The 27,351-nt window shown below is 57.4% G+C and overlaps 3 protein-coding genes across 3 annotated transcripts; 2 read left to right on the top strand and 1 right to left on the bottom strand.

Moving 5' to 3' along the window:
* Positions 1-134: 134 nt before the first annotated feature.
* Positions 135-9,321, top strand: VOLCADRAFT_121714 (p300/CBP acetyl-transferase; the record flags this gene model as incomplete). Its single annotated transcript, XM_002958340.1, has 18 exons — positions 135-338; positions 413-455; positions 515-1,123; positions 1,465-1,706; positions 1,880-2,152; positions 2,321-2,590; positions 2,734-2,868; positions 3,195-3,404; positions 3,729-3,905; positions 4,063-4,182; positions 4,493-4,669; positions 4,703-4,918; positions 5,155-5,377; positions 6,027-6,309; positions 6,590-6,881; positions 7,189-7,428; positions 7,639-7,928; positions 8,115-9,321. 18 exons carry the CDS (start codon positions 135-137, stop codon positions 8,227-8,229), a joined length of 4,119 nt encoding a protein of 1,372 aa, XP_002958386.1. The 3' UTR covers positions 8,230-9,321.
* A 2,527-nt stretch (positions 9,322-11,848) lies between these two features.
* eif3B (eukaryotic translation initiation factor 3b) lies at positions 11,849-20,705 on the bottom strand. The gene is made up of 15 exons (XM_002958362.1): positions 20,516-20,705; positions 20,344-20,439; positions 20,121-20,197; positions 19,862-20,017; positions 17,925-18,512; positions 17,307-17,442; positions 16,759-16,889; positions 16,300-16,456; positions 15,722-15,986; positions 15,377-15,521; positions 13,580-14,974; positions 13,219-13,243; positions 12,788-12,906; positions 12,118-12,276; positions 11,849-11,962 (listed from the first exon to the last, which is right to left on the bottom strand). Exons 1-11 carry the CDS (start codon positions 20,655-20,657, stop codon positions 14,768-14,770), a joined length of 2,100 nt encoding a protein of 699 aa, XP_002958408.1. The 5' UTR covers positions 20,658-20,705; the 3' UTR covers positions 11,849-11,962; positions 12,118-12,276; positions 12,788-12,906; positions 13,219-13,243; positions 13,580-14,767.
* A 761-nt stretch (positions 20,706-21,466) lies between these two features.
* Positions 21,467-23,313, top strand: VOLCADRAFT_69399 (uncharacterized protein; the record flags this gene model as incomplete). Its single annotated transcript, XM_002958341.1, has 4 exons — positions 21,467-21,589; positions 21,908-22,077; positions 22,505-22,565; positions 22,828-23,313. Coding segments are annotated over 4 exons (840 nt in total), but the record flags the coding sequence as incomplete, so codon positions are not given.
* Between the last annotated feature and the right edge of the window lie 4,038 nt (positions 23,314-27,351).

Genomic DNA, 27,351 nt, shown 5'->3' on the forward strand with positions numbered 1-27,351 from the left:
TGAATATGGGAATGCCGGGCATGCCGCCGCAGTTTCAGCTTCCCCCAAACCAGCCCATGCAGACACAGGGCTTCATGCAGAACAACGGAAGCCTGGCCGGAGGCATGGGCTTGCCTGACCCGCTGCGAAACCAAATGCCTCAAGTTGGAGGCATGGTGCCTTCGCAGCCTATGCCGCAGCTCGACCCGAGTAACCATTACCCGCAACTCCTGGGAGCCAGCAACCCAGCCTTTAACCCAGGCGCAGCGATGCCGCAAGGCGTTATGAGCAATGGTGCTCCTGTCCTTTTGCGTTCTCAGCGGGACTGGAACGGGAACGCAACTCAGCAGCTGCTTGGGGTGAGGATGCGTTCGTTGGTAGAACTCTATTTCCAAATGTAAAACCTCTTAGGTAAATTGGTTATTTGATGCAGGGACAACCTGGGCAACAGGCGATGAACAAGCTGACTATTAACGGTACGTGGGTCTGGCAACATGTTCGCTTCGCGATGTCTTATGTCTTATTCGCTGCGCAGGTCTCTTGCCAGGCCAGCTCGCGACGGGACCAGCCATGATTTCGCAACAGCAGGCTATGCCAAACGCAGGCTTCGTGCCGAACAACGGTACCAGCGGGACCAGTGGCTTGATACCTATGGCCAATGGCATGGTGCCCAGTGGCGCCATGGTACCAAACGGCGGCTTGGTTCCCAGCGGGGGCATGGTTCCTAACGGCGCCATGGTGCCGAACGGAGGAATGGTGCCTAACAGCGGCATGGTGCCCAGTGCAGGAATGGTACCAAACGGGGGCATGGTGCCGAACGGAGGAATGGTGCCGAACAGCGGCATGGTGCCAAGCGGGGGAATGGTGCCGAACAGCGGCATGGTGCCAAGCGGGGGAATGGTGCCGAACGGCGTCATGGTATCCAACAGCGGCATGGTACCCAACGGGGGCATGGTGCCGAGCGGCGGAATGGTGCCGAGCGGGGGAATGGTATCAAGCGGGGGAATGGTGCCGAGCGGGGGAATGGTGCCCAACGGCGGAATGGTTCCATTGAACCCCGGTATGCCTGGGATCAACACGGCTGGCTCGCCGTTGCTCAACAACATGGCGAACTTCAGTGGGCCGCAGGCTGTATCGAATGCCGGTAAGATGCTTACTGCCGCAGATGCTTAAATACTTACTGCGTCAGAACGCGGTATCTGATCACGGTCGCATTTGCAGGTATGGGGACGATGGGGCCCAACCTGCAAGGGATGGTGCCTGTGGGAGGCATCACTAACGGCGCTTCGACGCTTCCCGGGATGATTCCCGTGAGCAACGCCGGCACCGGATTCTCGGCCACGTCATCGGGGGTGGGGCCAATGGGACAGGGCCCGAACCCGATGTCCAATACCACTGGAATGCTTAATGGTGGGTTTAGTGGCAAACCGACCCGGTTTGCGTTCACGCATACGCATGAGTCCGAGGGAGTTTCTTTCCGTACAGGCATGCCCGAGGAGATCAACCCTAAGGTGCAGGAGCAGTACGTGCAGAAGCAGCAGCGCTGGTTGCTATTTCTGAGGCACTGCGCGAAGTGCCGGGCCCCTGGGGAAGAGTGCCAGCTAAAAACGCAGTGCAAGTTCGGAAAGCAGCTGTGGGCCCATATCCTATCGTGTCAGAACGCGCAGTGCGACTACCCGCGGTGTACGAGCTCCAAAGAGCTGCTGAAGCACCACCAAAAGTGCCAGGTGCGCTTTCCCCCAGTATCCTTGTACTTCGTAATTTGCCGTATCCGTATCGGGCTGTGTGGGTACGTTATGACGCGGGCATAGAACATGTTGCGGTGTTCGGTTGAGGGGAAGGGTTGAGGGTGCATCCTTAATACGTTTTCCACCTCCCTGCAACTGCGTGGCGTTTGCAGGCATCGCAGTGTCCAATTTGTGCGCCCGTGAAGGATTACGTGAAGAAGACACGACAGGCGACGCAGCAGCAGCAAGCGCAGCAGCAGGCGCAACAGCAAGCGCAGCAGCAAGCGCAGCAGCAGCAGCAGCAACAGCAAGCGGCAGCAGCTCAGCAGCAACAGCAGCAGCAGGTGCAGCAACAGCAGCAGGGAGCTGGCGGGCCATTTATGCCGGGGCAGCCTAACATGATGCCCAACGGTATGGTACCGCAGCAACAGCAGCAGCAACAGCAGGTACGGTATGAACCTAATCAGATAACGCCATACACTTGACGCCAGCGGCGGGTCATGAATCATAAACATAAGCGACGTATGCCATGGACTGGGTTCTGCGTTAGGTCTCGGCAATGAAAATGGAGGGCTTTTAAACATGACTTCCCCGTCCACGCTTTAATCCCACAGGTGATGCGATTAAACGCCAACAGCCTCGGGGGCCAGAAGCGGCCACACGAAATGATGAACGTGGGGGGCATGGGGTCGGCCAGCCTGGACGGTGTGAGCAGGATGGTGCCGGTTCCGGGCGGCATGGGGATGGGCATGGGCGACCCCTTACAGCAGCCCATGCAGCAGCCGCAGCCGCAGGGGCCTGGCCAGCAGCCCATGGTGCCACAGCAGTCGCAGCCGCAGCAGCCGGCACCCAAGCGGCCTAAGACCGAGGATGTGTTGCGGCAGGTAAGCAGTTTACCTTACATGCATAGACTTTGCTGCGTGCGCCTGGGTTTGGCCCGATGTGTCGGTCCATTATACGCTCACCCGTGCGTGAGGCTTTGGAACCTTCTGACGTCGGTTGTTCCCTGGCCTAACACGCTGCTCAGAATACGGGGACATCGCTGCTGGAGACCTTCGACGCAAAGCAGATCCGTGTGCATGTGGATTTGATACGGGCAGCGGCGGTGACGCAGAAAGCACAGCAGCAGCCGCCGCCCATGAATCCGGAGGATGCGTGCAAGGTAAGTGATGTTGCTATGGTAGCTCGAATATTCCTGCGTGCAAGGTTACGATGTATGGGCCATCCGCCATGTTGAGTTGAGGAACTGTAGGCGTCGAATTTACGTCGTAACGTGTAACGGGGTCGTTGGCCGGGTCCTCGCAGCTAGGCGGGGCAATAGGAAAGCGTTATGGAAATAGTCGTCTTTTAAAGGGAAAAGATATTTCTTTCAGTCGGCCGGGCGCTATTAGGAAGGGGAACGGCGGTCTGGCATAGCGCGGGGATAATTTCTTCAATTATCAGCTTCAGCTGTAGCAAAGTCGGCCTCTTATTGCCTGCCACACGTAGGTCTGCTTGCTGGCAAAGCTTTCATTCGAGCCGCCCGTCATCTACTGCTCGTCATGCGGTCTCAAAATTAAGCGTGGGCAGATCTACTACAGCACACCTCCAGAGCACGGGAACGACTTGAAAGGGTACTTCTGCCACCAGTGCTTCACCGACCAGAAAGGGGAGCGCATCTTGGTGGAGGGCGTAGCAATAAAGAAGACGGATTTAGTGGTAAGCGTACATGCGACGCGGGGCCGTGCCTTCAGCGTCAACATCACTGTGGCATGGATGGATGCTGTGGGCACAGCTTGGCGTTAAGTTATAAATCCCTCATGGCGGACAGATATTGGGCAACGGTGCCAAGGGATCCGCGTTTGTTGCAGCAGCTGATGTTGCATTTAAGCGGCAATTAAGGGTAGTGAAGTATGAGTGCCAAACGTAGCGTAGTAGCTGGATGCGTGGGATGGCTGTTAAGGGGTTTCGCTGCATTGGTTTCAACTGAACCAATGAATCATAATTCTGACCTTTGCTACTCTAAACTCTTGGCGCCCGTAGAAACGGAAGAATGATGACGAAATTGAGGAGGGCTGGGTGCAATGCGACCACTGCGAGGGCTGGGTGCATCAGATCTGCGGCATGTTCAACAAGGGCCGCAACAACAACGACGTGCACTACCTATGTCCCGAATGCCTCGCCTACGGCTACGAACGCGGGCATCGACAGCGGACAGAGGTAATGCAGTGTCGCGTCATTGCCGAGGCAGTACTGACTTATGCCATGTTGTCCATGTGGTGGTGCGACAGAGGATCGGAGCGTCATGCTGACGTCATGAAACCAGAGCCTTGACTTGGTGCTGCATTTCCCGTCCGCTTTGCTTTTGGTCCCACAGATTCGGCCCCAGGCCATGCTTGAGGCTAAGGATTTGCCGACGAGCAAGCTGAGTGAGTGGATTACGGAGCGCCTTAATCGGGAGCTGGAGCGTGAACGTATCAGGCGGGCAGAGCAGCAGGTGGGCTCTGTGGATGTTGCCCCGGGTTGGCCTGGCACTGGTGAGGGGCGCAGCCAAATGGTGACTGAGCCATCCTTTGCACGGCCTTGCGTTGTTCAGCAAGCTGGGATGGTCATCAATTCAATCCGGTATTTGAAGCGTAGGTTGCGTCTAAGGCGTTAATTGAAGTCGCCCAGTATCCTGCTGTTGCGTACGAGCCGCGCCTGTTGCAGTTGACGAGTGGTGGCCACCGCATCAGTGGTCTAGTCGGCTTTGGCACTCGCTGGAAGTGTCGGTGTTAACGGCTTGAGCTTCCCACTTCTGCCTTCAGGGGAAGGCGCCGCACGAGGTTCCAGCGCCCGAGCCGCTGACGGTGCGCATGATCAACAGCGTGAAAAAGAAGTGCGAGGTGAAACCCAAGTTCCACGAGACCTTTGCCCCGGACGGCTATGTCTCCGAGTTCGAGTATCGCCAGAAGGTCTTGTTGCTCTTTCAGAGCCTAGACGGGGTGGACGTCTGCCTCTTCTGCATGTACGTGCAGGAGTACGGTAGAGACTGTCCAGCACCGAACACGAACGTGGTGTATTTATCGTACCTGGATTCCGTCAAGTACTTCCGTCCCGAAATCCCTTGCGCTCTCGGGTCCAACGTGTCGCTGCGCACCTTCGTCTACCACCAGCTGCTCATCGGATACATCGAGTTTACCCGCAACATGGGCTTCGAACAGATGTACATCTGGGCGTGCCCGCCGATGCAGGTGCGTGCCTGTGCAAAACCGCTGTCGGCTTGCTTGCCCCTATTTATGCTTGATAGAGCTGCACCGATGGCCCGACGGTGACCGGGGCGATGCTGGTAACTCCTACATAGGTGTCCTCCTATTGTGCGAGTGACGTCGCTATGCAATCAAGCGGCACGGCGTGGTGTCGGTCTGCGTACATGGCATAACGAATTTTCCTTGTCCTGAACTTTTGCGTACTGATGGCGACCATGCAGGGCGACGACTACATCCTGTACTGCCACCCAAGCAAGCAAAAGACGCCCCGTTCGGACCGGCTGCGCATGTGGTACATCGACATGCTGAAGCAGGCGCGCGAGGAGGGCATCGTGGTGCACCTTTCAACACTCTGGGACACATACTTCGAGGGCGGGCGAGACCACCGCATGGAAAAGTGCAGCGCCACTTATATTCCTTACATGGAAGGGGACTACTGGCCAGGTAAGGGGCAAAGAGATGTTGCTTCATCGTTTTTGCATATCATATCGAGATGCTAATCCACAAACTCCGCGCTCTCCTGCGTACTTTTGTACGCTCATCAATTTGCAATCACTTGTTGGCTGGGCTTTGCTTTTCGTGAACGGGGTTGAGTTCAAGGAGACGAGTGCAATGCTATTTCCAAGAGTTTTCTTGAGTAGTTGCCTTACCGCTTAGGGGTCGTACAGACGGAGGGGTACCTGCAGGCAGGAAAGTTGTGCTTGCTTCCGTGGGAGGGGGCGAGCCTGGGTACCGAGCGACTCTGCTTCTGAAGCCTGTAGATTAGGCAGAAGCTGCAGCGGAAACTTATCAGTACGGAGACTATGAACTCGCGAAACTACTCTTTCCGTCGCACTCCTGCGACTTACTCTAGCCCTGTACGGTCCAGCCGTACGCACCAACGACATTCAACCGAGTACGCTCTCGGCAAATACTCAGAAAACTTACAGATTTCGGCGTAGACCTCAACGACGAAACTAACGGTCTTACGGTTTTGCGGAAGAAACTAGTAGGTTTTGCTAGCCCCATGTTCAACATGCTATGTGGTTGGCACTTGGGGCAGATGCGCTAGATGTCCTGGCTGCGGTCATGGGTCCCACTTGGTGGCCTGCAGGTGAGGCGGAGAATCAGCTCGCAACCATCGCGGACCACCAGCGGGGCGGAAAGGGGCCCAAGAAGGGCGCGACAAGCTCCACCGGCGCCGTGGTGCCCAGCCGCAAGGCGGGGTCCAAGGGCAAACGCTATGGCGGCGGCCCGGCGACTACGGACGAGCAGCTAATGTCTCGACTGGGGGAGATCCTTGGGGGCAATATGCGGGAGGACTTCATCGTCGTTCACATGCAGCAGCCCTGCACCTTTTGCCGGACGCACATCCGGGGGCCCAACGTTGTTTACCGGTGGGTCGTGCTGTCCGTTGTGGCTCGGGTTGTCGGGCCCGGTCTTGCCTTGCAGTTTTACGCGACACTACAGGCACGCTAACATATAGGGCGTGGATTAAATCCAGGTTCAGAGTGCGGGGCCATGTAGGCACTCGTGCACGCTCCAGCGTCCGGACATCCAGTCCGAGTCGTCACCGTGACATCCTTTCCTAATAGGAGTCATCTGGCAAGCAACGTTCTGATACCCATTCCTAAATTGCGGATCGGTGGTGGCTGCCGTTGCACTGCGATCCGGCAGGTACCGTGTACCGCCCGGTGCGACGCCACCAAAGGCTGCTGCAGAGCGCAAGTTTGAGGGCATCAAGCTGGAGGGTGGTGGCCCATCCGTGCCGTCCGGGACCGTCTCCTCGTTGACCATCTGCGAGGCTTGCTTCCGTGACGAGGAAAACCGGGTGCTGACGGCGCAGCAACTCCGGCTACCGGCGGGCGTGCAGCCGCACGACTTGCTTGTGGAGAAGCTGGAGGAAATGCACATCTGGGACCGCGATCCGGACGGGGACATCGAGAGCGAGTTTTTTGAGACGAGACAGGTTCGTAAGGGTGCGCGGCGCGACACTGGACCCAACACAGTAGTGCTCCGTAAGCAATTTGCGGTTGTAAACATCTGCTATGAAAGGGTGAGGGTCTTTGGCGCGTCTTTACCTGTACCCGTTTGTTTTAATTACCTGTACCTCAGGTATGTCTCTCGGAGTTGACGAGACGCGTGTTTGTGGAAAGCCTGGAGTGATGCGTGGAAGATTAGAGCAGAACCGGTCGTATAGCGTCCGCCATATTAACTTCTTCCCCTAAGCCGTAATGCATCACCTTCGTGCGCATTTGCCCCTATCCTCCACGCAGTCCTTCCTCTCACTGTGCCAAGGCAATCACTACCAGTTCGACACGTTGCGGCGTGCCAAGCACAGCAGCATGATGGTGCTGTACCATTTGCACAACCCGCACTCGCCGGCGTTTGCGAGCAGCTGCAATGTCTGCAATGCCGAGATTGAGCCCGGCATGGGCTTCCGCTGCACCGTCTGCTCGGACTTCGATATGTGCGCCAGTTGCAAGTTCAACGTTGGCCATGCGCACCCGGTCGTGGTGGGTATCGTTTCCTATTGGCAACCCATTCATACGGACTTGGATAGCGTCTGTAAAATTACTGCCGTGCCCTGTCGGTCCAGTGGTCGTCTGGCATGCCTGTGACAAGTTCTCCAATGGCGTTTTGTCCACGTGCATTATGCGTCCTGCATCGTCCTCGAACACCATACGGTTGAAACTGATGCGCGATATACCTTCCCACCCATGCAGCCGCACAAGCGCGCGCTAGACGAGACCCGACAGCGGCTTACGGAGGCGGAGCGGCGCGAGCGGAACGAGCAGTTGCAAAAGACGCTGGCGCTGCTCGTCCATGCTTGCAGCTGCCACAACCCCGCGTGTGGAAGCAACAGCTGCCGCAAGGTTAAACAGCTATTCCAGCACGCGGTACAATGCCAGGCCAAGGTTACGGGCGGCTGCCAGCTGTGCAAGAAGATGTGGTGTCTGCTTAACCTTCACGCTAAGAGCTGTACACGGGCGGACTGTCCGGTGCCACGCTGCAAGTAAGGAGGGGTCTTACCTACTGTTTCTGCTTTGCCTTGGGATGCTCTTGTCAAAGTGTCGATCAGCTCTTGTATTCCAGCTCAGCCTGGCACATTCACGGCTCACAGTGAAAAGATTTTGGGGCCATTTAAGCATGACGGGAAGAATGAAATATGTATTATTCTGTGCTTTGTGCACTCGTGCAGGGAGCTCAAGGAGCTTCGCCGGCGACAGACAAATCGGCAGGAGGAGCAACGCCGCGCGGCCTACGCGGCCATGCTGCGGCAGCAAATGGCAGCTCAGCAGCAGCGGCCTATGTAACCTTGGACCGGCTTACACTAGCGGAACGGTTTCATGACCGAAGGGTGGCGTAAATATTACTAGTAAATGGGGTGCAGCGCTGCGCTGCACTTCACCTTTCCAGAATGGTGCTTGTGCACCATCCTGGCGATAGCTGGGTCACCTATGCAGCATTCGTTTGGTTTTTAGTTGTTGCCCGGAGCGACTTGTTACGACCGGATGCACGAGGCTGTGGCATGGGCAAGTGTCTGCATAGGGCTGGGGAGGGTGGGCGGAGCTGCGTGCACGTGCTGTGTCTCCGTGAGGCGTGTCTAAGACACATTTGTAGGTTACTTTGTTCCGAGTGGGGGCACCTGCGACCGGGAGATCCCGTGGGCGATTCAACGCACTAATACTGGGGGAACATGCACAAGGGTGGTGTGGCATAACGAGCAGTTTGTTGTGCAGCATGTACAGGTGCTGTCTGTTGTGTGTAGGGTTGCCTGTCCCGCTTACCTGAACCCGCGTGTTGCTTGAAGAAGTGCGCCCTCATTCCTTCATCTAAATTGCGGCTAGCGGTAGCTACATGGCGTGTACGTCGATAGCGGCGCCATAAGGCTTCTAGTCGCTTGGCTTGTGGAAATGCGGGCATGGACACGTCGCTTTTGCTATGGCCATGGGTGTCTGCTCCTTCATAAAGGAAACATCCCGGGTCGGGGAATGGCTCATTGGACCTGGCATAGGCTAAGGAAGTACACTTTTCTTACTTGTGTATGCGGTTTTATGTCTCGATCTGGTGTTTGGATTTGACGTGTTGAAACCTGTTTCTTATGCGACTTTTGCGGGCGGCGCACAGCCCGTCACCTTGGCAAACTCGGCCGACTGCCCTCTAATTTTGCTGTTGAGTGGGTTAGGGCTTAACTGTACTACCAATTATTCGTGCGTTGCAACGGACAGGCCAGTCTCGGTCGAGTCTCTATTGGAAACCCAAGCCTCATGTTCGGGTTACGCGCCTCGAATGAAGCTCAATCTTGAAGTAATGTGTGGTGAGCGGCTCACTTTCATTCGGCAGTCCATCGAGACAAGCCGTCGTCAAGAGATACGTATGCCGTTTGTAATTTTATATTGCAGGAATTGTGTGACCGCCCGACGCATGGATGTGCAGAGGATGGATACATAGTGCTCCCTTACCGATTCTCCTATAGCTCAGGCGAGCTGTCGTACGAGTTACTGTCTTGCTCCGTCTAAATCCATACGGAACGATATTGTGTTCCCCTGAGAGCACTACGCCCAAGCAGAGTTCTGCATCTCAACTGCCAGCAAACCATGCATTATATATAGCGCACATTAAATCAGGTATCTTGTGTCAAACCTCGCGCACTGGTCCTTATCATTGTGCTGTATTACGAAGCCTAACGAAGGAAAGAAACAGCCCAGCCCAAAACAGCTTCGTCCGAAACAGCAGGGCGTCCCATCCATAATTAAAACACTCGCCGCCACGACTTAGATTGCAAAGCAGGTGGCGATCATGAACGTAGGTTGCTTAACCCCCGCTCCAGCCGCGTCGTCCTCCCTCTGAAAAATCGATCCGCACCTAAAACTTCATGAAGTCCATCGCAAATCAAACGAGCAAAGCGTTTACACACGCAGCGTTCTGCCAGATAGTGCTGACGATCGTCACCTTGCATCAAAACCTAAGATAATAGCATGATACATATTTCAATGTCCGCACACGCACTCCTGCATGCTCTTGATCCTGTACTTCACACTCGAACGATTAGCACCACAGATAAAGGAAAAGAAGGCCGTGAGTCCCTACTGTTGCTGCCGAGCCCATGGCGACTCGCTCAGCACCCCCGCTGCATAAGATAACAACTTACAACCCCACTCCCCCCCACATCCTGCAGCCGATGTTTCACACATTGGAAATATAAGCTCTCATAATTCCCACCTGGCTGCCTTACGGTCTAACCAGCTCCCGTGTGGCGGCTAATCCGCAGTGGGCACCGTTCCCTCACACAAGGAAGATGCAGCCCATTGCCACAAGGACTATGACCACCTGTCGAGAAGAGAATCACGTGCCGCGAAAACGGGCAGCCAGGCGCACCGATCAGGTAAAAGGAAAGTGCCAGAGAACATCGCACTTCCCAGGTTAATCTAGTAACACAGGGCGGCGCAAGCAACGCGAATCGCATAGGGATGCAAAGACAAAGCGGTGGTGTGGTCGGGATGCACGGATGCAGGGGATAGGGAAACGAAGGCTTGAGCGAAGCAGATGAGAACATACACAGCACAAGATAAATCTGAGGAAGCTCCCGGCAATGACTGTACTGCGTTAGGGAATGCCTCCCACAGCCAATAAACGGACACGCCGAGGTGAGGGCATTGACATGTACTCAGCAACGCGCATGCTATTAGGGAGGAGGAAATGCGGCAAGTGTTACGTAAGATGATCCACTGCAAGCTGCAACGCGAAAAAGGAAGCGGAGGTGTGCAAAAACACCCTAAGACGTGCTAAGGGCAACCTAGCTTCAAAATTGGGGGGCCTAACCAGCATAAGTGTTGCCAATCCGGACGGTGCGACTGTGAACTCCTGTGAAAAGCAAGCTCACCTCCGACACGAAGACACCCGGGGATCCAAAGTTCTGCGGGACGGGCCCAGGGAGGGACAAAAGAAACGATGAAAACGTTTTTCTACCTCCATTACAAGCCATAGTCATGGCCCATCGAGTGTGAATGCACGGTGGGCGAAACCATTGGCAAGACGTGTAAGTGAGCGCAGCTAGGGCAGCACCTTTGGCTTTGTGGTTCCATCACGGAGGTGGCAACATGTTAATGGTAATTACTACGAAGCCAACAAACGCCGCAGCTGCTCTCGCGGATCTTGGCCGTGCTCACGCCTCGGTTTCAGGGGTGATAGAGGATGACCTCTCATCCTATACCTCCCCTGCGTCTCAGCCCACCGATCCTTACTCCAATGGGGACGATGTCCACTCGTAGCCAGCTCTCGATGCCCGTCCCAATTATCGCTCCGGCGAACAGGCAGCCGAAAGTCAAGGCGGCCGCCTTACCTGGTGAGACGACCATCACAAGGGAAAGGGGTATGGCAAAAAGTGTTACAGCGCCGCGTGGACCAGCCTACAACGGTCCAAGCCAAGATGGTGGTCGCGAAGAAAACATATGGAGCTGCAAGCGGCCCCTGCCCGTTACAATCAGTGGCGTGGGACGGCCATGGACAGTCGTCTCTTGAGCATAGTAAATGCGCTCGCTTAATCCTTGGAAAGGTACAGCGGAACGGCGCTCCCTGTGCCGTACCTCCGCTCATGCCCTGTGTCCTCCCACCGAGAAGCAAAATCCCCTAGTCCTCGTCAATACTCCATCCCAAATGCGGCATGGTCCGCAAGTATAACTCCAAAGCGGGATATATAAGACCGTGAGCCATAAATACTAAATGCCAATCGGCTAAGGATTGCACGAAGCCCGTACGTACATGATGAAGCGGGTTGTTTCCAATCACACCATGCCGCGTCTTGCATCCCGACCGGCCCGCAACCAAAACTTGTACTCCCGCCATGAGCCCCGGGATGAACCTCCCAATGGTCAAGCTATACACCAGACATCCCGTCCCCTATCAGCGGAAGCGGGTGGGTCACCGGCACTCACCGAGCTCCATCCGCTTGTTCTCCCGAAGGCTATACACGGAGTAACCCAGCGCCAGCGCCATCTGCAGCCCCGCCGTGTCAGCCAGCTGTGCGTCGGGAGACTCCAGAAGCGCCTGTCCAAAGCCGTGTTTTAGAGCCGAGTCGGAGCGCCGGGGAAGAGGGCGGTATCAGCAGGCGCGAAGTGGCGTGTCAGGACCGAGAAGAAAAGAATGCGAGGGACTGCACTGCAGTGACCGCAGTGTTCCCCGCCCGCGACAGGTGCACCTACCTGCGCTAGGGCCCACAGTCCGAGTGCGGTAAAGACGCCGCTCTGCACCAGCGCCACCTGCCGATTGGCGGGCATAGAGATTCCCACGGGCAGCCCCCCCGCCGGGAGCTTGAGTGGGGATACCTTGGGGGCGGCCCCGCTCATGCCGCCAACTTGCTTCTACACGCGCGCAGAAAGCGCCCAAGGGAGAGTCAAGGAGGCGGCGGTTTTTAGTCGCTTGGCACAATCAAGAGATGGTAAGGACGGTGCCCGACGGTGGCGCAACATGGTCCCCTACAGTTCCTTGCGCACAGGAAACCGAATGGACATAGCTGATGCACTGAAGTCGCAATAATATGAAGTAATAAGGACGAATCCAGCACAAAAGTAAAACGGAAACCGAAAAACGAAGACGGATCTTCGAAGACGGATCGCGGTAAAAGCGCCACCCGTATGCGTCAAGGAGTGGAATGTGGTGGGAAAGAAAGCAGGCAACTAGATGGACATAAAGAAAAATCAATTCACACGTTTAAGCAGCCAGGATGCTAGCGGTTTATAAGGGAGGGACCACAGAGCATATAGTGGAGGGCCCGGCCCAGGAAAGAGGGACCTGAACCACACACACCGACACACGGGGAGGCAGGGTGATAACGGGTTTGGTTGCCCGAGGAACGCCGGCCGGCAGGCGTACCGTTGCTTTTGCGGCGGCGCCGCGCTTTGGTGTCGACGGCACGTCGGCATAGCGCACACTGGTGGATACCTCCAGCTCCCCGGTGATGCGTCGTTTCATGCTACGCATGAAGAGGATGTCTGCATGCAGGCGCAGGTGCGGACGGCGTTGGGCGTGGAGCCTTCCAGCCGGGGTGACGGAGCACCTGGCAGGGTATGCCGCAGCTGCGTGACTGCTAATACCCGGGTCCGCGAACACTAGGGACGCAAGACGTACATGCCACGCGTGTAACACGCGTCACTGCGTTCATATTGCCTTTGGCTCAGGTTCGCCGTCCAAACCCTCAGCTGCATTCGTGGGGAGCTCTGGAAGCACATTGGACAAGTTCCCTTACTTAACAGGCATGGTGCCCTTCGCTGCTAGATCCAAGTGTTCCCCCCATGGTGCCGTACCATATGCGCTCTCGATTTCCACAACCTGGAAAGGAAATGGAGGGTTTTTGGAATCCGGTTCCAAAGAGGGATTACATGTAAGCGAGGGGACAGCAAGAGGGGTCCCAAGGGTGAAGCTAACCCGCCTGTTTTTTGTCCGGGAGAATCCTGTGTCTCCCTTGTCTCCTATGCCTTGCAAGAAACGTCAGGAGTACTCTTTGGGATTAAAAACTTTCTCACTAATACTGTCACAATACCTCAACTCGTCACCATGCAGCTTCATCCGAGCGCAAGTTAGCAAACATCCGAGCTCAAACAGCAAAGCCGCCCTGCCCAACCCCGCGGAACCCAGCAACGGAATTTTTTTGTCTTTCTGAATTACCTGATCCATGTCTCCATCAGCAGCTGCAAGCTTCCGATTTTTCGCCTGGAGAATCTCCTCAAAGCTTGCATTGGTGCTCACATCCAAAAGTTTACACGCATCCTCTGCTGTGAGACGTGTGACTGGTGGCACATCCTCCCCAGATGCACGTGTCTTCAGTAGTGGTAGACCGCGCATCGGCAATGGCCGACCCGGGGCACTGCGAGTGAAGCTGCCCGACGCAGCTCGACGGAAACCAAGCATTTTTCCTGATCAAATATTCAACTGCAGAGTGCGCTCTGGATGTTTGTGAAATGCAGCCACAAGGTTGGAATGCTTCTGGAAGAAAGGGTTCAGACAAAAAATACCAAAGTTGGAATTTTTACAACGTCCTGCAATAATGTCAAAAAACACCAGTTCACTTGAGCTGGAGGCCCTGAACGTAGTTTGTGCACCTGCGTTTGCGCACAACACGCATATCATGTGGCTAACCAATCTACCCGCTAGAAGTCCGCCTGTAACGTGCTCGTCCACGTCAACGCCTTGGAAACAAATGACTACATTCTGTCTGAAAGGACGCAGCTGCTTCACTAGTATTCGCACCCCCAACACCCTGCAGGAAAGCCTGTTGTGTCCTATCATCATTTCCCACGGCGTACCGGTCCCATCCCTCCTATCCCGCGTCAATCTCACCGAGACACGGTTCACCACCGTACTAACTGAGCACTCAGCGTCTGATCGCCAACGCCAATGATAAGAGACAAACATGCCGTACATAGCGTAAAAACGACGAGTTGCAATGAACGCCACTGCCCCGTATGCTGTGCACCTGCGTCTCCCCGGTCAGTACCCACTCCTCCACCATTCATTCGACCAGCGACCCATTTAGCTAAAACAGTCGCGCACACGCCAAAGCGTGGACGTGGCCGGCATACGTCTACGGCGCTTACGCCTTTCGGCTCATGTGGCGGGTTCAACATCGCTTCAACCATGCGACATCGAAGTCCCTGAACCCGAGTGCCGCCGCCGACGCCCCGCAGCCACGACACACCAGCCTGTGCCGCCATCGAGCCACCACCCTGGGCACAGTCTAAACGCTCGTACCCTCTCACGCGGCTTTCGCTTATCCAACCCCAATTTTGGCCTCAGCACTACAGTCAAAAGCATCCTGTTGGTTGTTGGAAAAGCTGCTGCACCGCAGCCGTCTGATTACTTGGTGTTGTAGGGCTCCTCCTTCACGTCAACGACTTGCTCCACCAAAACCTTTTCGATGCGGAACTCCTTCTCCGCAAAGCGATGTCGGTACAGCTCCCGCTTGAAGTCCAGCTGGAGTGCCGCGTAGTCGCGGCGGCTCTCAACGTACACCTTCCAATCGTCCAGCGCACGTTGACGCTCGTGTAGCACGTCGGCGTCGGCCTTGAAGAAGGGGAGGAAGAGTAGTGCGGAGGGCGCAGAGGCGGGTGGTCTTGGTTCGTCAAGTGGCAAGTCACGGTCACGTGACACCTTCCGGATGATTATTGCCAATTCACTTATTGATAATAAAAAAACAAGGGATTATGGATCTTACCACGCAAAATTATAAAAAAAGAGCAATTCAACGATCCATTACAGTCACAGCGGGAGCTTGATACGCCACCCCAAATGGACGCGACGATGCGCAACAAACCAGGAAAGCATTAAAAGCAAAGCAACGCCACGCGACCTAGGCTTTCAGAGAGGTGCCCTACTGGGACATCAATACTGCAAAGCACCTAGGTTAAAGATACACGAATGGTTAGACTGGCGCGAACATGAACCACTATGCAGCGTTGAACGCACCTGCATGATCAGCTGCTCGTCCTCCTCGTCGTACCGCTTCGAGTACTGTTTGAGGTTTTTGGCAATCTCCGCCTCCTTCTCCGGAGGCAGCAGGCTAGGCATGCGCGGTCGCCAGCTGAATTGGTACAGCTTGTCGCGTTGCGTGCTGTAGGGAGTCCAAAAAGATTGGATTAAGAGAGCACAATACATAATGGGTCGCCAAGGGAAAACCTCGGGCAAAGAGTGCGCCCTGCCCGCCTAAGTGCCGAGACCTGGAATAGAGTAAGACGTCTGCACGGCACCTCACAACCCAAGCATTGCCAAACAGCGCACAAGTTATGCAGGCGCTTCAGCCACCGCACGCACCTGTACAGCAGCCGGCCGGCAAAGGACCAGACATTGACGCCATTCTCCATCTGCTGCACATGCGACACTATTGTCGCCACGTAGCGGCCGGTGGGGTCCCACTCTACATCCGTGGCCATGAAGTGCTCCGCCGTGGCCATGGTCTCCATCTCGTCTACATTGAAGAACTCCAACTGCCCGTTGAAATTCTTCAGCCCCGCCAACACGATGTTGCGCCCCTGCGGCGACCAGCTGATGGCGTTGCAGGCGCGGTTGTCCAGCAACTCTAACCGGGGATTGGGGGGAGAGGAAATCCAACAGGATTTCGGTTATACAGCGTCGCTACAAATCAATACCCAGATTGCGCATGCAAGCAAGGGCTGCAGAAGCACGGCTCTGGGGAAAAGACTGACCGATAACATGCATGGCGCATATTTCATTAATCCTAATAATTGGCAACCATACGACAAGGTGGGACGCTGGGACTGACGCGGAACCCTGAGCAGGCACAAACCGCTGGCCGTCGCATGCCATGCCCCATCCGCTCGGCGTAACCCCGGTTTCCATCCGATAACGCGCTGTTCCCCGGCCACACTCACTCAGCTCGCGCACGCCTAGGCGGCTCTTCTCGTCACGCATCGTGAAGAACGAAATGGAGGGGCGGGGCCCGTCTCCATGCACTACGGCGAACCGGTGGCCCTTGGGCTCCCACGCAAAGTTGAGCACACGTTCCTTGTTGTTCTTGAGCTCAAATACCTTGGGATAAAACATGGGGAAGGCGGGTTGACCGTCAGGAGTAAATTCCCGTTAAAGACAGAACGGAGCGGGCCATGCGCGTGGGCCTACTTCTTGTATCGCGCCGCTCAATACTGTGGCATGGTGTTACTAGGGCGTAAACATGACACATGGTTGTATTCCATGTGGAGCTTCCCTTACATGACGATACGCGCTCTTCACCGGGAGCCCGCTATAGCCCAAACCACCGTTCACCAGCGCTCCCACCAACATTTACAAAGGGCATTACCACCGCGTGGAGGGCGGAAGGCATGGCAACGCACCTCGAGGGGTACGTCTTTGTCTTTGACGCAAAAGATTTGGAAACTCGTCGTCGTCGACTTCTTCGTCTTGGTCCAGGCCTCAACCTTGACGGCCAGGTACGTGCCCTGTGGGTGCCAGTACAGCTTCACGTCTGCGGAAAGCGAAAGGAACACAGCCCGAGGGGTGGAAAACAGGTGAGAGGCATCCTGAAGAACTGCCGGCTGCTATCCATTGCGAGGCACGGGCTCAACAGCAGAAGTATGAGCTGGCCGACAGGTTGCAACGGACCGCCGGCCAAGTTTCCGAGCAGTTGACTGGAGCGAAACTGGGTACCAAAGCTCCACCGTGAACAGCTGTCATGAGCTGCGCTGCCATGCAGCAGGCCCTGGCGGCACGGGTCATGTGAACAGACCGGGCTTTGGGGGCCCAGGAAACCGCAGGACGGCACACCGACACTAGCATCCTAACTAGCCCCCTTCTTAAACACTTAATTCCATCAGAGGCCCATCAAGCTTGTCTCAATCGAGTGCTCCCCAGTGAAGCGCTCCGAGTAGTGCTCTCTACTCACCGCTGACGTTGAGCATGTTCTTCTGCCGAATCTCTGTACGCTCGGGAAGCTTAATCAGAACGATGCGCGCTGGTTGGTTGCCCTGCTCTGCGCTATATGCGGCCAGCAGCGGCTCCGAGGGGCTCCACTCGAAATCCTGCATCACCACATTATCCAACACAGTACAACCGCGCTTATGACGAAGATGATGTAACTTTGTGTCAACAGCATTACCTAGTCAGAAAGTTAAGCAGGCTGCAGGCAATTTTCCAAGTCAGAGAACAGAACTAGTGCAACCCATGTACATACGAAAAAACAAACGGTAAGCTGAGTTGTCTGTTACCCTCCAGCCCTGTAGTTGTCGTTCCGAGCGCAACTGAGGACTGGACCAAACAAAAAAATCCGTCATGACGCCACTTCCTCCTACATGTCGATTCATTCCCCAACTGCAAACATAGTCACTGTGCGCTATATCCTATGGCCATCTGAAGTTTTCACGCGCACGCCAGCCGAGCTGATTTCCGCCCAGGCCGTGTCCCGTGCAAGCGCACAACCAGGGATAGCCAAGTGGCCCATAGGCGCCCCATCTCAACCCAGCGCAGCATCCAACCTTAGGGCGATGTGGCCCCTCTGCCGCACCTGCACGCCATCCAGCTTGAGCGACTCCTTGCCCAGGAGGCCCATGTGGGGGCACTCGAAGATTGAGATCCTGCCACGGCCCAGGCGGGCATAGTATAGATCATCCCGGCCACCGGCCCACTTGAAGACCGGCCATTTCAGTGCGCCGTTGGGCCCTGCAGATGATCCCACAGCGTACTCGTCCACGGGGCCCTCAAATTTGCGCAGCAGCTTGCCCGATCGCACATCCCAGATGTTGATGAGGATGGTGTACGAGTCCCGAGCGGTGACCGGCTCGTGGCTGGTGTACGACAAAATGTACTTCTCATTGGGTGAGAAGTCAATGAGCCGCACGTTGGGGTGAGCAAAGCGGTTCAGGCGGGCGAAGGACGGCCCACCCCATACTGCCATGCCCTGTCTGTGCATCGTCGAAAGCATGGTGCCTTGCGGAGACCACTGTACAAACGACTCCGTCCAGTACTCGCGCTGGAAGGCCACCTCAGCGCGGCTGCGCTTTCCGTCGTTGAAGCACACCACCGTGTTGTCGCCAAACCGCAGGACGTACTGATCACGGCCCAGCTTGTCGGCCAGCCAGCTGTGCAAGTTCTCCTGAGGGGGGTGCGAAAGCGGCCCGTGAGGCGAGCAGGAAAATGCGAACGCGACGGTGCTAGCTTAGCTTGCTTTTCCTGGCATGCCATATGATTCACAGGACGCCAGGAACAGGAGCTGAACCACATCGCGTACAGAGCATCTGGATGACTGCCCGAAATGCTGACCGTGACCAAGTCACGCAGACCACAAAACGATACCAAGGACGCGCCAATACACCCATTACGACACGGACATCATTCCGATGCAAAAAAGGACAGTTCATTTTCTTGCCTCATAGCAATTCGAACATGCTGTGGCAATAGATTCAGCGTGTCGACTGCACCTGCTGCAGCTGTGTTGCTGTTGCAGCAGTGTTATTGTTGCTGCAGCGTGTGCTTTACTCCATTCAGCGGGGTCTGTGCAATGCAAGGCAGTACCCACCCTGTCCGGGGCGATACGACAGACAGTACAACTTTGCAGACGCCGCCAGGCGGCTAATTGCATGACTGCCCCGTATCCCTGCTTCCCGCCTCATCCGCCCGCAAGGGGGCACATGCAATCCAATCTTAGCACAACCACCCAACATTCGACGCGCCGCCACAATCCATCCCCTAATCCCCACCACAGCTTGCTAGTCAGCAGCCGCAAGGCCGCCGTGGATGTGCGCAGCCCAGGGAACAACAGCACCCGGGATACGGTTCAGGAGGTAGCTTATACCCCAGAATTGACTTCTTAAGAGAAAATGTCAATGGAAAGCGGTGCTCGGAGCTGCGAAAGGCCCGGAGCTTAGCTCACGCCAAAGGAGATGAGCTGCCAGAAGCTATCATGTGATGTGAAAAGCTGTCCTGAAGCAATGTAGGATACATCGACTGCCAGTCTGAGTCGTCCACTCCTGACTCGGCAAGCAACTTCTTTTACCATGGTATTCCAAAGCAATAACATGAATTTGTTATAGATTGAGGGGCTGGAACCGGTCCGAGGCCTGGCATAACGACCCCCTCCCGCATTGAGACCATGCCAGCGCTGCTAGAGTATGCTGGACGGCACTGCAGAAATGGCTGGCCACCACCGTCGTCGCCGCTGCCTGCTGCTACTATCCATGCATGCTGCTGCTTTTGGCAATATTATAGCACGGGCCTGGTAAACCATTTACTGCCATGCCATAGGACGAGTCAAGCTGCCACATTAACTGACCGCCATTGGATCAACGGCCACTTCCGGGGCCCACTCTGCGTTCCGTCACGTGCGGTTGATGTCCGCTGACCGGCGATGGGTGGTTTAAGCATAGGGGTGGTCGTCTCCGGAAGGAACGTAACGTACCAGGCTGTGCAAGCGCACTGAGCAAATCCCTTGCCCAATTATCGCACCGGTTGTTTGTATGGGACTTGCTCAAGTGGTACGTACTCGTACGGCACTTTCGCGTACTTGTCGAAGTCATCAAAGCGGCAGAAGCTCAGCTTGTGGTTCTTGTCCAGCTGATAGCCATTTGCAAAGCGCTCATTCAGAAGCGCCGCATCCACGTCCTATGCCGATGTACACACGAAGTTAATAGGCGCTGGGGGGGGTCCCTTACGCCAAGTCGAGTCGAACGGGGCAAACCTGCCAACCAGTGCGCCCGACTCCTACCTCCTTGCGGGTTAGCTCCACAAACGCAAAACCCTTCGTTAACTTCGTTGCGTCGTCAAGTGGCATGTAAATGCCATCTGTGATGGTAAGGCGCAAAAGCTTCAGTAAGCGCGCCGAAAATCCCGCTGCGCCGCCCTTAACAGCTGAAAAGCCCACCCCCTCATCGGGAAAGCACACAAAGACACTCGTGATAGTTTTTTAATTTCGTCACGAATCCACTTACTCTCGCGCACGTCCCCCATGTTGCTCGCGATGGTCCGAACAACGGTCATAAGCTTCTCATATTTCTCCTCCGGCGCCTTGGGCAAGTTTTGAATCACTGCAACCCATGAAAGTATATAAGCGTGCTGTAGAAGGCAGGCCTAGCCTTGCGCCTGATTAGCCGCCGCCCTCACCAAGGCAAGATCCAAAGCCTGACTGAGTCTGGATATCCTCTTCCTTTATGTCATCGTCATCGCTCCTTATCCCCATATCGTCACCACTTGGCAAGATCAGCTCCTCAAGTTCAAAGTTCTCAAAAGGAAAGCCTGGCGGCATGTCCGGAAACAGGTCTCGCGCTACCGCGAGCGGGTCTAGGTCGTGCACCATGGCTGCGAGCTCTACTAATCAGAGTGAAAGTGTCAACTTACTGGGGAAATGGGAGAAGAAGGGTAAGGGGCAGGTTCAAGACTTAGTACGGCAGCACGATTGGGACTGAAAGTTCCCGGTGTCATGCAGCGAACTTTAGGTTAAGAGCTTGCGCTCATATGCATGTGCCTGAAGGTACCCGGGAAGGAGTAAAAACATGAAACCGTTACCTTGTAAATAATTTGTAGTTGGCCTAACCTGAAGCGTGTTGTTCTCAGCCACAAGAGTGGAAAATAAAAGGGTTGCATGCTTGGGCTGCCTGCCATGGGTAGGCACGCCCTCTACCTCGGACTCGGGATGTTAAGGGATTAGGCATTCTTCAGTTTCAACGTCCGGAGCCAGCAGTACGCCATGCATAGGAGGCGGCCTGTTATTGTAAGTCTCCAGGCTACTACTTCACGGACTTTATCGCCAGGAATAGCTCTGGGCCGCATGAAAGCAAGCCTTTTGCGCCGCTGCCGCAGGCTTGCCCCCCAGTTATTCATTACGCAGACGATGGCGAACAGGAGTCTTTCGCCAAGCACAGGCAAGACTGTATGCTTGCCTATCTTCTCCCCGGGTGGCGACGTGGCAAAGCATGACTATGACCCGGCTAGGTCCGCATATCCTTTATCCCCATATCCAATTGTTCTGTATTACGCAAACTGGTGCTCGAACGGCCCGGCTTTGGTGTCTCCTGGAATCTCAATATGCCACAACCGTACCCAACTCCACCGACCATGGCATCCTTGCACCACGCTGGTCAATTTCACTTGCGTCACTGTAGGCTTCTCGGTTATGGAGGCTTTGCGGCCGTATACGAAGTTGAGCGTATCTCGGACGGATGCAGGATGGCTGCAAAGGTGAGCCCTCACTGCCCAGCAGTGCTGGCCGTGGGCACGGATGGAGGGATTCGGGCGGTCTATTGCACGCCCTGTCCGACATTACCCATGTTGCTCCTATGCACTACACAAGGAATTCAGCGGATTGTTGTTGGCCTGTATTGGGCGTCCAACCTTTGTACCATATCGCCAGACGACCGCACCCGCCAATCTGCGCCATGTCCGCAGCCCTCCCCTAGCCAATGCCATGGAGCCTGTGCCTTCCTCTTACCTTACCTTCCCCACTCCCCGCGCCCCGTGGGCTGTCGGCCATCGGTTATTATGTCGGTACGGCCCCAGGTTCTGCCTTTGAGCTCCCTGGCAGATGCAAACAAGCTGCGGCGGGTCCAGAACGAAATCGACATCAACCAGCTGCTGCACCACCCGCATGTGGTCACATTCCTGGGCTCCTTCCAGGACGAACATAATGTGTACCTGCTGCAGGAGCTGTGCTGTGAGACCACAAAGGGGTCCCGGAGGGAAGGGGTGTTAGGGTTGCCTGCGGGATAGACGGAGAGTCCCCTATGTAAGGGCTGAGGTGCCCCTGCGTGGGACCTTGTGCCGGTGGGGTGGTGGTGGCGATAGTGCTATTGCCGGCCGTGTGAGGTGTCGGGCTGGTCGGGCTGGGTGCCTTCTCTATCCTGTCCTTTCCCCTGCTCTTGGCGTGTGCCCGGGATTCTGCTGCACGGCATTCCTCTGAGCTCAAAACACTGTTCAGCTGCCGTCTTGGGTTCAAAGCAAGAAGTTTGTATAGCGCCTTGCACTTGTGTTCAATTACACTAGTAGGGCGTCCTGAGAAATGCTGGCATTACCAAAGATATTTCGTCTAATGAAACCGTCTTCCCTGCACGCGGGTGCCCTCACACATCGTGCACGGCGTGTAGGCATTACGCTAAGCGAGTTGCTGAAGCACGTCGGGAGGATGAGCGAGTTGCAGGCGGCACACATTTTATGGCAGGTGCGATTGCGTGCGCGATGTGGGTGCCTCTTCGGCAAGGGGCACATAGATCGCGGCACTTCATGACGCTTACAGGCAAACCTTACGCGGATCCGGGTCCGGGTTCGTATTCGATGGATTGGCCAAACACTGCGATACCGTCACTTTGCCCCCAGGTGCAGAATGGGGCACGGAGAAACGACCGCTGCCTTATCAGACTTTGGCCTTGGGCACAGACGGGGAGGACCGCCGCTGAACTCATGCACCCACCGAACACCCTCAGGTCACTTCCGCATTGGATCACCTCCACGGCTGCCGCGTGGCGCACCGCGACCTTAAATTGTCGAATATGTTCCTGGCCCGCGACGGCACCGTCAAGGTAGGCGACCTGGGCCTGGCCTGTCACCTGCCCACGCCCTCCTGCCGCCGCCGCTCCACCTGTGGCTCACTTAACTGGATGGCGCCGGAGGTGCTGCGACCGGGCCAGCACGGTTACGGGCTGGAAGTGGACATCTGGGCGCTGGGCGTGGTGCTCTTCACGCTGCTGGTCGGCAGGCCGCCGTTCTCAGCGGCAGGGCGCGAAAGCGTCGCCGCCGAGGACGGCATACCGCAAACAACCTACGGACGTATCCTGCAGGGCCGCTATCGTTGGCCAGGCCCGGACGAGGTGGCACTGGGACCCGAAGCACGCGACCTGGTGTCGCGGCTGCTGGTGGTGGACCCCGCGGCCCGGCCCACTTTGGAGCAGCTGCGCACGCACGCGTTCTTCAGGGTGCACCTGGGTCCGCTGGCGGCACCGCAGCCGCTGACGTCGCGGCGCACTCTGGGCGGCCTGACGCAGCAAGACTCCCAGCTGCCGGAACGCAGCGGAAGCACCGGGGAGGATTTCCTGGCCCAGGCAAGGGGGGCATCAGCCGGCGAGGACTCGTTCGCACCCCAGCTGTCGTCATCATCGTTGCAGTCACCTTGGTCGCTGCCGCTGCCAGCCGCCGACATTCGGTTGCTGTTGGACGAAGCAGGGCTGGCGGCGCTGGCGGCCTCGGCGGCGGGGACCACCATCGGCGGCGCTGGCGACAGCACCAGCGGGTCGTACATGGAGCTGTCGCAGAGCGAGCAGCACAGTGTCGCCACCGTGGCGTCAACCACTACCACCACGGCCACCGGCGGGCGCTGCGGGATTGGGGAGCCCAAGTGGCAGCACATGCCACTTGCGTCTCATGCATCAGACATGCTTACTGGACACGTGTCCCAGGTCTACGACCCTAGCCGCGCACGGTCGCAATCTCAGGTGCCGCCATACCGCATGTCCGAACAGATAACATCGTCCAATTTCGGCTTCGAGCTTCACGGCGGCAAGGCCCCGCAAATGATCAGTAAGCTCTTCGCACGCAGCAGCGTCCCCAACTCCCCTTGCATCGATCCCTCAATGTCTATCTGCGGCACTGAGACCGGTTGCCGCGGCAGCCCCCCGTCAGTTTCTAGCTTGACACAAGCGACAAGCGCCGCCTCGCCTACCACCGTCGGCGCATTGCCCTCGGCGGCGACGGCGCCCACGGCACGGCTCCTTTCCAGTGCCGCTTGTCTGGCCGGTGTGCAGCACCTGCAATCACAGTACCAAACGTCCCATCACCACCCCGCCCATTCCCACCACTACCATGACCAACACCAGCAACAACGTCCTTTATTGCCGCCGTCACCGCAACAACAACAACAGCAACCACAACCACCGTACCAAGTTGTCCCCAGTCAGGAAGCTCACGTACAGCCGCATCTGATAATGCGCCAATCGCCCTGGCCTCGTCTCCTATCGTCGGAGGTTTGCAAGGCCCTGCCCGGGGGTGGCGCGGACCAGGATCTGCCGGCGCCTGGCACGGATATGTACCGCGTACACGCCATGATGGCAGGTGCTGCTGCGGGTCCCGGCCCCGCCGCAGGACCTAGGGCCTGTGTGCACTTTCCCGTGCACGTTGGCAGCGTTGGCGACTGGCAGCTAGACATCGGCGGCGGGGCTAGCAGCTACGGCGATGGACTGGGCGCGCTGCCGGAACGGCAAACGTCCTGGATGCGCAGCTACACCAGCTTGTCGCGCCAACCCTCTACCACCGTAAGCTCCCGTTCTACGAGCCAACGCAGTAGTGCCTTCGTTTCCAGCTGCGCGCACGCAATGATAGGACCGCAGCAACAGCATCCGCACCCGCATATCGATCAGCAGCAGCGGCACCAGAATGACGATCCGCAGCGTTTCCCACGCCAGCAACGACAACAGCAGCAGCAGCAAGAACAACAGCAGCAACAGCAGCAGCAACAGCAACAGCAGCAACGACAGCAGCAGCAGGGCGGTTCGTGTCTTGGAGAGCGGCGCCGAACGATAGACAGCACGGCTGCATCGGCTGCCACCACCGCTAACCCTAGGGCTGCGGATGACGGTACACGCGACTGTGGCAGCAACAGCGGCACAGGCGGTGCACGGGGCCCCCATTCGAGCATGTCCGCACTGCGCACGGCCTTCCTCAGCCAATGCAGCAGCCACCTTGCCACCACCGCCGCGCAGGCGCGGCGGCTGCAGGCCAGCCGCTCCGCTCACGCACGCGACAGCATGCGCATTGCAGCCGGGCTGCGCAGCGTGCCCGGCGGCAGCGGCCTTGACGAGACGGAGAACGACGGCAGCAGCGACACAGTGCGGTCCTTCGCGGACAGCCTGGAGGCAATGCTGCTTGGAGGCAACGGCCGTTACACAGGTGCCGGGCCCGGCGGTGGTGGCGTTGCTGCCTTAACACGCACCGGGCCTGCTCCCGTAATGCCATCGGGCATGGGACGAAATGGCTATGCCCACGGCCAAGGCTACGGCGCAGGCGACAGCCGTGGCTACCTCTCATCGGGGCTGGCGGCTGCACCAGCTGCGCCATCCGTATCCCCTCGGCCTGTCGTCTTGCGCCATGCCCGTAGCTCCATCGGCGCCCCCTCAGTCCGGGGGGGGACGGCCAATGTCAACAGTGCCGGCGAAGCAGCCGGTGGTGGTAAGGCTTGGGCCGCGCAGCGGCAGTTACAGGTCTCTGCCCCGCCATTGTCATCCTGGCCACAGCAGACTGGTGCGAGCGCGCTCCACTCGGCACCCTGCGTCGCGGCGTTGCCATCTGGCCTAGCAGGCTCGGAGATGCAGTCCAGCTGCTCATCAGGTAAAGGAACCACCACCGGTGGCGACGGCGACGGCAGCGATGCTGGCGCCATGTCTGTCGGCAACGCGGCGACACAGGGGCCGCAGAGCATGCCTGCAGCGTTGGATCTTTCCCGCCTTCCATTGCCCCTTCCTCCCTATCAACCGCTGTCATCCACTAAGGCGCCGCTCTGGCACTCCTCCTCAACAGCCACAACACCGCAACACAGCGAACCCCTATCCTTAGCGGTCTTTGCCATCCAGACGGGCCATTCCAAGGGCTTGCCTAGCCGCGGCCTCAACTCACCGCCGCCGGGAATCGAAGGCGCGGTTTTGGACGGGGGCCTGTGCATCTGCTCTGCGGCTGACAGCCCTCTCCCAGACGCCATCGGCTGGAGCGGCGATCTGGCACAGATGCGAGGCAACGGGCCCAGAATCGGTTCTGGGACCGCGTCGACGGCCCTGCTTGCCTCCGCCGCAACGGCGACGGCGGGGCCAGACCCGGTGGAGGAAGCTCTGGAAGCCGAGCGTTCAGTAGCGAACCTAGAGCTGAGGCCCGAACGCAGTGCCCTGAACAGTGCCACTGTAGTTTCTGCAGCTGAGAGTTTGGACCGAAGGGCCGCGGCTTACACGCTCAGGGCGTCCCGAGAAGAGCAACGGCCCATGGAATCCCAATTACAGCCACAGCAGACGCCGAAGCAGACGCAGCGACAGGTACTGCCCTCGGAACTGATCGCAAGGACGCTTGGCGGCGTGGCCGGCTCCCGGCTGGGTTTCCTTGATGATGGCCAGCCCACGCTAAGGCCAGAGTTTCAGTGCAGCCATATGTATACACCAGCCGGCGCGCCCGCACCTGCACCTGCATCCTCGCCTGCGGCAGTCATTTCACTTGCGGTTGCAGGGCACGGCGTAGGGCAGGGCCAGCACGAGCAAGACGAGGTGCGTTGCCAGGCCGAGGGCGGGAGTGCATGCCATCTACGGCCGGAGACTGGGAAGACCGCAAAGAGTACCCCGGCTGCACGCATGCTTGGCGGGTTGTGGTGCGCGGATCCTGGGCAACCTGGGGTTGCAGCTTCCAGCCTCCAGCCGTCAGACTCTCCAGCGCAGCCTTCGCAGAGCACCCTTGGGACAATCCACCTGTACAGAGGTCTCAAGCCCGCGCAAGAGCCAGAGCAGCAGGAGCAGGAGCATCAGCGGACCCGGCCGTATGGTGACAGTGGCTCGGGCTTTAGCTTTCGGATGAACGTGCACCCATGGCGCGCGATGGCGCTGGCACAAGTGCGTCAGGAAGCGATGCGGTTGTACCGGATGCAGCGTGAGGAGGCGGAGGCGGCGGAGCTGGAGGGGGAGGCCACGGACTTGGACGTGCAGGGGTTTGAGGAGTGGGGGACCGCGAGTAGCCGCAGCGCAACTAGTGCCGCGCCCTTGGAGCAGCAGTTGCGCCTGCAGGGTTGGGAAGGGTACGGCCGACCAACGCCATGCCTGCGGGGCCCATTAGCGCTAGCTGCCGCAGTTGCAGCTACAGCTAATTCCTCAAACTCATCGGCCGCGTCATCAGTTACTGTAGCTATTGCAGCGCCGCGGTCGGGCAGCGGGCAGCGGATAGCAACGGCGGCTTTGGCGGCTTTGCCGGGTCGAGTAGCGCCCCAACCC

Source organism: Volvox carteri, assembly GCF_000143455.1.
Source record: "Volvox carteri f. nagariensis unplaced genomic scaffold VOLCAscaffold_92, whole genome shotgun sequence".
Taxonomy (NCBI): Eukaryota; Viridiplantae; Chlorophyta; class Chlorophyceae; order Chlamydomonadales; family Volvocaceae; genus Volvox; species Volvox carteri.

What these genes read in the sequence shown, in the direction of transcription:
- eif3B (XM_002958362.1), bottom strand. Translation starts at nt 20,657, where the DNA reads ATGCCGCCAGGCTTTCCTTTTGAGAACTTTGAACTTGAGGAGCTGATC. An exon ending in GAACATGCTCAACGTCAGCG is followed by an intron (nt 16,890 to 17,306) that starts GTGAGTAGAGAG and finishes CGCTTTCCGCAG; the next exon opens with ACGTGAAGCTGTACTGGCAC. An exon ending in GCCGGCCGGCTGCTGTACAG is followed by an intron (nt 15,522 to 15,721) that starts GTGCGTGCGGTG and finishes GACTCCCTACAG; the next exon opens with CACGCAACGCGACAAGCTGT.